An 11,423-nucleotide genomic window follows, 5' to 3' on the forward strand; every position below is an offset into this window, starting at 1 on the left:
TTTTTCTGTGGTGTTTATTATGTAAAATAGTTTTGTTTCAAAAGGAAAAAAGGAAACAGCCAAACAAAACAATTTTCTTCTACAACCTATGCAGTTGCTATTAAAGCAGCCCAATGAACCGTCAGTTCGGACTTCATTTCCCAGCAGCCATTGCGCTGGACCGACTAAAAGCAACCCTGAACTGCTTGACACCCATTGTAAACTGAAAATGTGTAATTTATCGTTATCATAACAGTTCCGTTTTTGTATGATAATGTATTAAAGCTGGTTTAGTGCCAATAGAAGATTCTAAACGTCACAAACAGATTTTTTTTCAACAACACGAACATCTTGTTAGTTTTTAGTTGACCTCTCACCGCGGCTTCCTCAACGCGGAACTAAACTCACCGGTGAATCATGTCAAGCAACAGCTACAAACCTGTGAGCCATGTCATTTTTGACATGGACGGATTATTATTGGGTATTGAAACCTACTTTATGCTTTCTGTCTTAAGGCATTGCTCGTTTAACCACAGACACACCTGTGTTCATTCAAAAAAAGAAAAAAAAACTCCGTCGTGCAGCGTGAAGCGCTTGCTTACCGAACTCCGTTGAGATGTAGATGATTATGATCTCTTGCACAAAACTACAATTCCATATCGTGTCGAACATCCTTCTGCAGGGCTATTACATGTTATGATGTAGAGATTAATTCGGCATACATTTCAAATGTCGATCTGCACTGTGCACTTTCAAAATCGACGTGTAGTATAGCATAACATGGCTGTCAGCTAACTTCCATGAGGTTACCAACCAAACGGTGACCTACTTATAAAAGTTGAGATTTCAGGAAAGTTGGACTTCTTTATCAGTCAGACATGTCCCGAATTAAAGGAAAGCATTTACTGACCCGCTTTAGGTAGTTGACATAATGTTTGCCAAATATCTGTTTACAGCTACGCCAGGAAACTCAAAATTATCTTATTTTTAAATTGCTTTTGGCTTGCTACTCTAGCCCTAATTAGGGACTCTGGTTAGTGAATGGAGCATGTCTGGGCTGTCATTTAATGTTTAACTGACCTTGGTAATGTCATTTTCAAATGTTATATTCGATTAAGTGTAGTTTTATTGTCTAGCTCTTACAGTACATGCACAGTGCAGGACAGGTACCGGAACAGAGCTGCAAGAATAATTTACTAATTGATTAGATGCTACCAAATAAGCTAATAATCAACTATTTGATTATCTGTTACTTGATTTGTTTTTATGTTGGAAAAGTTTGCAGCTTCTTAAATGTGAATGTTCCATTTTTTCCCCCCTCTTTTGTGACAGAAATCTGAATACATTTGGGGTTGTGGACAAATGAAATTGTCATCTTAGGCTTTGGGAAACACTGAGTGACATTTTTCACCATTTTATTGACCAAATTAATCAATTAATTGGGAAAATAATTGACACAATGATCAACAATGAAAATAAGCACTGTGTGCAACTTTAACTAAAATATGTGTTTGGCATTGCATCAAATGTTCCGTTCATATTTGATCTTAATTGACATTAAAGTAAATCATCTGTCTGTATTTTCTCACTTCAGACACAGAGCGACTCTACACTGTGTCCTTCCAGGAAATTTGCGACCGGTTTGGAAAACGGTACACGTGGGACGTTAAGGCATCGGTGATGGGTAAAAAAGCTCTGGAAGCTGCCCAAATGATTCGGGATTCACTGGAGCTTCCCATGACGGCCGAGGAACTGTTAGCCGAAAGCAGGCAGATACAAGGAAGGATCTTTCCCTCGGCCAAGCTCATGCCAGGTATGAAAAATGTACTAAAAAAAGCAGGAATATAATGCAACTGGTTTGTTCAGCGTTCAAGAGTGGGCTGCTCTTTATTCTAGTAGCAACTTTTGGTGGCTACAGAAACAGAAGACAGCCAGTAACTCTCAGCTCATTTTCAATCACAGCCACCCGAGTTTGCTCCAGATTTATACCTTGGTGGAGGTGATTGCTGCAGCCTGATTGGTGGAGGGAACTGGTGGGAAGAAGAGTGCAGGTCTGGAGCTCCAGACCAATCATGCAAGATGACAGACAGGTGTTGTGTGGAGCTGCTCTTCAGCCAGTCAAAAGTCCGCCTCCCCACACAGAGGCCACGAAAGATCCAACAGGAAAAAGAAACCACACGGCCACCAGGGGCCGTAGCACTCAATATGAAAATGAGAAAGAAACCTGACAAATATGTCCATCTGTTTTACATGAGGCTGGCGATTCAACAGGTGCAGCTGTTAATTCATCAGCCGGCGCCTGGATTTCACACAGAATGCCGTGGCCGTCATTAAACTATTAGGGAGAGCATGTCATTTGCTCCGGACAAAGACGGCATTATGTTCGTTGTCAGGGTGGGTTTTGTAGAACCGTTCCGCGGGATATTAATTGTGTCTCTGCTCCCTCCTAAATGCACAGAAGCCTTTGTCGTGTTGGCGTTCGACATTAGCGATGCGCATTTGTAGAACAAAACGGCACGGCATGGTTTCAGTGGGCAGGTGTGAGGCTGACAGCAGGTAAACACACCCACTCTGTGAGGCTCACATGTTGCGAACAGGCTGGATGAAAAAAAGAACGTGTGATATTAAAAAAAAAAAAAAATGGATTGTGTACATTAGAATAGGCACGTGTTAATACATTAGCCCACACAGGAGCCTGGTGGTTAATGGTAGTTCTGATTTATATTTCAGAACTGGATTTCAGTTCTATCCAATGTGATAAAGCTGAATTTTATTTTAATCATATTCCTTATTATAGTTTCAGCTTCCTCATTACTAAACAGGAGACTGTGGTGCTGTCACTGTGTTAGCAATGAAGGAGATCAAGTTAGATTCTAGTGGGCTGATCCATCGCTGCTACAAAGACCAGATTTATGCAATGTTTGAGACGCGCTTGTTTAGGCTCCAATCTGAGGTGCTGGTAAAACTCTGAACATACTTCTGGGTTTTAAATGCATGTCGTATTTTTAAAAGTCAACACAATTCAAGCATTTATTAGAGCAAGAAATTGTAAAAGAAAAGTCAGATGTTTAAATTTTCTGACAGTCATTTAACAACTCATGTGTGACTTCTGGTTCCAATTGGGACCTCAAGCTGAGAATGATCACATTTCATAAAAATCATTAAAGTTCTGTAAAATCCAAAAGACTCTGCCCTCCTTAGCACAATTAGCGAGCCATGAGTGACTCAGCTGCAATCACCATTCATGTGGATTGGATTAAACTGAAGGCTGTATTGACACAGAGCACTTAGAAGGTCAGAGGTCATTTTTAAACTGTGTTCTTGCGATTAGCTTGATTGGAAATCATAGATGTACTCAGTTTTGTTTCGCTGATCACAGGTGTATTCACTTTTCTTGCATTTAGTTGCTACTTTAGGGCCTGTATTGTCATTATAGTCTTTCGAAAGTAATAGTTTCTGATTGTTCATAATTCTGTTCAGCTTAGAAATAATGCAGTTTTTGAGAGGGGATCCAATTCTGAATAATTTGGCATTTAAGAGATGTTTCACAGGAGTTTTCTCTGCTCTGTTGTATACTATATTTGGTCGGGGAATGTGAAGTTTATAAGCTCCAGAATAAGGATGCAGCTGTAATGTATGATGAAGTGTTACCGTGCATCATTTATTGGGTGCATGTTCTTGTCACCTAGCAAGTTAAAGGAGTGTGTTCCTTGAGGGAGTTTTTATTTCAGCTTTTTACAGACTGTCATCCTTGAAGCTGTAGATTAAAATCCTCCCACAGCTCTTGCTCTTCTCTCTAGTCACCAATAAAGTGAAACACGAGAATAAAAACATATTTAACAGCTGTTCTCTTCGTCTGCTATCGTGACAAACAGATATATTAGTCTACCTTTAGGTCTAATTTTACAACTTGTGCACCACCAGGTGTGAAGAAACTCGTGCACCATCTGCAGCAGCACAGCGTCCCCATTGCAGTGGCAACCAGCTCCGCCGGCGTGACGTTCGAGCTGAAGACGAGCCAACACAAAGACTTGTTTGCTATTTTTGACCACATTGTTCTGGGCGACGATCCCGAGGTGAGGAATGCCAAACCTCAGCCTGACTCCTTCCTGGTGTGTGCCAGCAGATTCAACCCCCCTGCTTCTCCAGAGAAGGTAGGCACCACCGATTACAGATGAATCCTTTCATCTTTTCATGTTCAAGTGAGATTCCTAAATAAGAAAATGAAAAACATTTAGTTTGCTAGTTATTTCTGAATGAAGCAGACAAGTTTGGGTTTTTTTGCTTGTTGGACCTTTAGTATCTTGCAGAATTTGATCACACAAATGTCCCTCTGATGGTCACCTTTTCTTTGAGAACAAACCACCTCTCCATTTCTTAAGCAGTGCATTAAACTCTCACCACTGGTTTTACATTCATGCTAATGTCACCAAACTGTCAGTCAGGTTAAGGCAGCCCACAAACCCTTAGTTGCTGCACTTAAACCTTTCTACAGAAGGGAAAACCCTGCCTGCAATAGCTGTGTGATTCTGTTTTTTCAGCCTTTCTCTCATGTGTAACTAGTATTTACTGCAAGCTCATCAAATGCAACAATCACAGAAGTCTGTGACAGGATTTGACAGGATCATTTATATTGATCTGAAAGCTGAGTGGATGTAACTTACAAAGCATCAGCAGCACAGAGCGTTGTCAGGGTTGAGCTCACAAAGAGTCACCATGAACAAAGTCTTCTGTGGCGCTTCATGACCTCCAACCAATCCTATGCCCCAGTGGTACATGCAACATACATGCAAATAGCAACATCAGCACAGTACAAATGTGAAGTGTACTCACAATCCAACAAATAAATAAATTATTTGTCGATAATGTTGCAATTGTTTGGGAATTTTGAAAATGTACGCCACTTGTGTCGGCCAAGATTCATGCTGATACCAATCAATGCCTTCATCTGAAACAATCCAAAGCTTATGATCAAAACCCAAACATCCCGACATACTAGTGTTGAATGTTAGTGTGTTTGCACCATAAGAGGCTGTGAATCAAGCTTCAGCCCTATTTTTTGCTCTGCTTTTGCTGGAAGATGCACGAACAGCGTCGTTTCTACGAGATTTCACTTAAATGCATCAGATATATAAACACATGTTGTGAAACCACCTTTAGCTTTATCAGCTCCGTTGTGCTAAACTACTGCAAGCTGCAGAAACGTGCTTCATTGCATCCTAAATGTGTAAACCTTGACCTGCACTAAACAGTTTGATATAACAACTTCAACCTTGTTCTTCAGTATTAGTTTGAAAATTGTAATTTGCCAAAACAAAAATGTAAAAAAGTAAAACACGTCTCGTTTGTGTGATGGTCCAGCAGCCAAGAATGTGACAAACTACGTATGAGCGCGTCAGAAATGAGCGATATTTGCTGACGCGACCGATGACTGATGACTCAGGAGCTGCAACAGTTCATCACCAGACACCACATGTAGGCTCATTATCAATGGATTTTGTTTTTTTTTTCACAAAGTAGCTCAAAAAATATTGGCGGATGTGCTTTTTATGTAATGATATTTTCCCATTTTTTTCAAATGTCATTGCTTTTTTTTCCAACTAGCGCCAGTCGGCTTAATGCACTCAAAACGCACGGGGAGAGAATATCAGATGAACTACAAGCTGTCAGTCATCTCCACCTCCTGCCCAGCTCCACCAGCTAAATTATAGCTCCGATATTGCTGCAGTTATCGCTACTCACGTCTCTCTAGCTCTCTTTAATTCTTCCACCTGTCACACACGTAACAGTATAATCACTGCTACCAATAAATCCTTTCTTTTGCAGTGAAGCACATATAGTGACACGGGAGAATAATCGTTTGAAAGATAATCAATCTGGCTTCTGTCGTTTTGACTATTTATTGTTAATTCTCGAATAAATCTGGTGTTCAATAATAAAAAGACAGAACAAGTACAGAACATTGATTACTTTCCAATCAGGCTGCATCAAATGATAATTTCCATCTTCTGCTGTTAATTTTCTTGATGAACTCTCTGAACTTTCTAGGCATTTTTTTTTTTTTTTTACTCACTGTTGGCTCATTTTTCACTGCCGTCTAAAGCCCTGCATCTCTCACAATCTACAACTTTCATTTTTGGCTGCTGCTGAGCCACTAATGGCTTTTTAGTTACACAGACGAGTGCAGATTTTTTTTTTTTGTCTTTTACAAAATCTATGCGGTTATGATGAAATGTCATGATTTTAAGCTTCGATCTGGATTAGGTTACACTGCCTATTTTTCAGGCTTCAAACACATCAACTTCAAAAGCTGACTGTTTTCTTTGCTGCCTTATATATCCCACTCACTGACAGGTCCATCAATATATTCGCTTCAGTGGTTTTAATGTTGTGGCTGGTTGGTGAATATGTATATAGTCATAGTTAGTGGCGGTGATGTACTGCATTCCTGACTCTGGAAGCACCAAGGCAGCAGCAGCAGTTCTGATCTGATGTCTGATTTACAAATCGGAAGTTAATTTAAAGATTAAAACAGATCTGGAGTTTTTAGGGTATTTTTCTGGACCCGTCCTGTGTTGTCATCAGGAGCGTCTTCACATTTTTTAACTCGTGAATTCATTCCATCAGATTACCTTAAATTATGGCGTATCAAAACACACAGTTGTTTGTTGTCAGCTCTCTGAAATGTGGGATTTGCTTAATGTGTACTGCACAGACCACCGAAATGTCACGGATGAGAAAATATGAGCCAGGAGATAAAAGCTGTGCCTTCAGTGAAACCAACAAGTGCTGCAGCAGCTACAGAAGGCATATGTCAACAGTATGTCAAACAATATGTGCCCTATATCTACTTGTATTTAACTGCCTGTATGTCAGTCAGTGGCTTTTTATTTGCAGTTAATGTGTTCCATTTGCAGTAATGCAGGCAGGACCGGATGTCAGCCGCTCTCTGCACTGACAGACGCGCACTTCTTCTGCAGCACTTTGATCAAAAGTGGTGAGCTTTCAGGGTTCATGGGCTGTTTAAGATATATTTTCAGACACTCTGGAAGCCTTTCGCAGCGTTGAGTCAGTCTAAAATAGCTGCCAAATATCTCACTAAAAGAACCAAATAACAGTGTGAGGGCTGACCTACTTTCTTAAAAACACTCACTCTGTAGACCACATGTTAAAAAAAAAAAAAGAAGGTAGTTTTATGCTAATTTGAACAGACCTACTGTTGATCATTACTCAGTACACAGATTGTTCATTGAATATGTAATCAAATGACTTGTCAGTGCAGTTTTTGTGCTCGAAACTCTTAATTTAGTATAGTTCTTTGTGTTTTTTAGGAATATATTGTATATGCATTCTTAAAAATAACATTAGAATTAATATAATATGAGAAAAAAGTGGCATAGAAGACCAAGTATCAAGAGAACCCGCTACCAAGTACTGAGCTGGTACATTTTAATGTAAACTGATGGTTTTTGTATAGCAAGAAATAAAATGTTCAGCTTAAACTAAAACCACAAAGGGTTAAAATAAATCTGCAGCAGTATTTCCTAGATTCTATTCAAACATGAACAGTAAACTGAAGGAACACGAAAGGCAGATGGTTGGTTTTCGCTCTCAGACACTAAAGGCACATTTAGAATACATTTATTTGTAGAAGCGACTGGAACAAGAGATAACCCTGAGATGACATAAGGGCTTTACGTCAGCTGAGTAAGAAGGTTATGTTCTGTTAACCTAGCTACAGTTTACAGCTGTACAGTGATGGGCTGTCGTCCTCTTTAACAGACTGAAGCTTTCACTGGGTTGTGTTTAAATGGTATATTGTTCGCATCTGTAGCACCTTTTTAATCTTTATCACCTTTTCAACAAAGCGCTTTACAATGTGTTTTTCATTCATCCATTCACACTCACACACCATCTTAGCGGCAGAGCTTACATGCATGGTTCTTCCCTGCCATTGGCTGCAACGTAGGATTCAGTTTCTTGCAAGTGGAGGGGCTGGGGAATGAACTGAATGGTTTTAGACGTCACTTTCTCAGATGTCTAGGGACCTGGAAGTATGTTGGCTTTGTGTTTAAATTTGAAATTCTTTCCTCCGTGCTCTGCAGATTATTGGTGTTGCTGCCATCTTAATCCGGGGGATTCTTAACAACAGTATACGTACAGAGTGTTGCTGTAAAAAAACAGCCCCAGGCAAATGACAGCCTGCTCGAAGGGTCGTGATCGCATGAGGGAAGAAGATTGCTGTTAGGCTGGAAACATATTGGAAATAAAGCTTTGAACAGAACTCAAAGCAGTATGTCTGGAGAACCCCAGGTTTATCATCTGGCCAACAGCATCCCTGCAGTGAAGCATGGTGGTGGCAGCATCATCAACAATTATGCTTCTCAGCAGCAGAATAGAGAGGCTGATCAGAACTGAATGCAGCCAAATAAGGAGTGAGCGCAAGTGAGGCAGGGGCAATGACCCAAAGCTGCATCTGCTGCCAAACAGGCTTCTTCAAAGTCCAAATAGTCACTAGTTTATTTTCAAAATCGATAAAATATTTGACAGGCCATTATTTGCCGCCCTAGGTTCTAGATTAAATAAAGGTAATTCTACAATATGACGTATGCATAAAGTGAAAGGGGTATGAATACTTTGCAAAGAGACTGTATAAAAAAGGGCACGCTGGCTGACCACAGTCCCTGTTTGTGCCTCAGTACAGTATCAGTATTGCATTAGCGAGAGATGGCACACATAAATTCGATTTATTCCTCTTCTGTGGCAGTAAAGACCGCACATGGGCCTGCAGATAACTCTGCCTTATTTAGAGCAGGATATCTGGACGAACAGACACATTGACTTAACTGCGATGAACAACGTGGCTGTGATTCTCTACCGTCACTGTCCAGAGACACACACACACATAGCCGAGTTACAGCACAGCTACCCGCACACTGACTTTCTCAAAAGGGCCATAAATGTTGTTCTGTGACTGCCAACGATCCACCAGACTTTCCAACAGCGACACAACCTTGATTTTACTCCCCTGTGGATGTGCGCTGACAGCTGTGGACACCGTGGCAGCTTTGTTGTTGGTGTTGAAGTAGTAGTAGCATAGGTTGTGTATTCTGACTGCCAAGCTTGTGCGCTGTAGTCGTGCACAAATCTTTGTTGCGTTTGCAGAGCAGTACCTGTATGCACGAAGCAGGGGGTGAAACAAACTGTAAATTTGTGAGGAACTGCTGTTTAATTTAATGCATTCGTTGTCTCCGCAGAAATTAGTCTGTTGTGTTAAAAGAAAGCCATCAAAACCTCACAGACTCACAAATTCGCGACATGTGCAGAACGCTGTCGTTTACTCTTTTGTACAACAGCGCTGATGCAGTACCTGAAAACACCCGGTGGTATTCATCCTGTGTAAACACACATTTGTACGATGATGAACATATTTCCCAGTTCCGCTTGTGCTGTGAGGATTCAGAGTGCTTGTGAATGGCTTTATTCAGATTTTATTATGTCAGTCAGTGTGCTGAGAAACCAGACCATGGACTTTTTCCCTTCCTTTTTTTCCTTTTTTTAAAAAAAAAAGCCTTTTTGGAAGCACTGCCTTCATCTAGCACATCCTCTGTATTCACTTTTGTTCAGGACAGCCATGCGCAAAGATTGAATTGGCAACATGCCCTCGGAACATGAATACCACAAAAAAAAAAAAAAAAAAGGAGAAAATAATTGGATTTTAACATGAAAAGATACTTTTATGTCAAGTATTTCTTATTAACATCTGCCCACCCACATTACTGATTGCATTCAACATTAGAGTGACAACAGACAACATTTTCAACTTTTCCAGCCCTCCAGTTTCCTTGTGGTGTCGCTGTTGGTGCCGGATCGCTCTCCTTAGAACATCTCAGCTTCCAACAACACAGGACCCGAAACACTCAACACCACTTAGGAAACAAGAAGGAAGAGACGAAGCTCTTGGTTTGTTCTCTGGCTTCTAGCATCAGCAACATGGCAGCCACTTGCAAACTGGCGACTGTCCAAAGCAAGAAACGGCTGCAAGAATCCCAATTTAAAGCACAGATCTCAGTGCTATGGTAAAGGCAGAGGAAAACACCCGGTTGCATTAACAAGTGGGCAGGTTTGATCTTGTTGAAATACTTGTTTACTCTTTGTGTCGTGAATCAAGCCTTTTGTTTTTTTCCAGGATATTCCGACCTGGTGGCAGATAGAATTGCATACTGAAAGCTGGCATTATAGGGGACCAATCAAACCACTAGTGGTGTTTTGATTCTCCTGCCATTACACTCTGCAATCGAAATTTCCATTATAAGGACAGGTTGGAGTAAAAATCTTTTCTGTCGCTTTGATGCAAAGAAGCAAAGAAGCCTGAATGAGAAACGCTGGTACAATGAACCTGCATCTGCGTGGTAACAATGAGTGCTACCTGTAGTTATTTTCACAAACATGGAGATCCGTCAACAAGTAGCATTTTCTGCAGAGAAAACATGGAGCAAATACAACCACTCAAGAAAGATGCTCCTCCAGTGACATTTATAATAATAATAAACTTTATTTATATAGCACTTTTCAAAACAGGGTTACAAAGTGCTGTAGATTCAAAGAGAAATGTGAGGAAAACAACGTTAAAAGAAGTTGTTTACCTTGATGGACTCTTGAATATTGAATCGTCATCAAAAAAAAAGAAAAAAATTACTTCCTTACAGTAATTGCCATGTACATTAAAAGTAATGAAACAATAATATAAAAATATCGTCCCTACATTTGAAGCAACTATTTTGCCTAATCCAAGGTATGATGCTGTATTATATTTGAAGAAGAAGCTTTATTGTCCCTTCACTAGAGATACATCGAAATTTCATTTGGCATCATCTTTGCAGCAGCTAATAATAGTTAAAAGATGATATCTATCCATTATCTATACACCACTTAATCCTCACTAGGGTCGCGGCGGAGCTGGAGTCTATTCCAGCTGACTTAGGGTGAAGGCAGGGGACACCATGGACAGGTCGCCAGTCTATCACAGGACTACACTTAGAGACAGACAACCAAGCACACTCACATTCACACCCACAGACAATCTAGAATCACCGATTAACCTCAACATGATTTTGGACTGTGTGGGAGGAAGCCGGAGAACCCGGAGAGAACCCATGCTGCACGGGGAGAACATGCAAACTCCACGCAGAAAGATCCCAGTGCCCCCACCGGGACGCAAACCGGCAACCTTGTTGCTGCGAGGCAACAGTGCTAACAACCAAGCCACCCTGCAGCTAAAGGTGATATAAATAATAAAATAGCAATAAAATATAAAATAAACACTCAATTAAAAGTGCATTTGTTAGCATGAGCCGTGAATAGCAGCAGTAAATCAGCAGCCTCATGCACATCTACTCTTGTTGATTATTGAAAATACAGGTTCCAAAGTAGAACAGTGAATC

General features: G+C 40.5%; 1 protein-coding gene across 1 annotated transcript in view; it reads left to right on the plus strand.

Annotated features, from left to right (window-relative positions):
- The first annotated feature begins 372 nt into the window (after positions 1-372).
- The window catches only part of pudp (pseudouridine 5'-phosphatase), a 47,777-nt gene continuing 36,726 nt past the window's right edge, over positions 373-11,423 (plus strand). Inside the window, exons 1-3 of the mRNA XM_008284094.1 lie at positions 373-460; positions 1,574-1,792; positions 3,904-4,133. Coding sequence (XP_008282316.1) covers positions 397-460; positions 1,574-1,792; positions 3,904-4,133 — 513 coding nt within the window. The 5' untranslated portion in view covers positions 373-396. The remainder of the gene's footprint in view (positions 461-1,573; positions 1,793-3,903; positions 4,134-11,423) is intronic.

Source organism: Stegastes partitus, unplaced genomic scaffold (genome assembly GCF_000690725.1).
Source record: "Stegastes partitus isolate 25-593 unplaced genomic scaffold, Stegastes_partitus-1.0.2 Scaffold345, whole genome shotgun sequence".
Taxonomy (NCBI): domain Eukaryota; kingdom Metazoa; phylum Chordata; class Actinopteri; family Pomacentridae; genus Stegastes; species Stegastes partitus.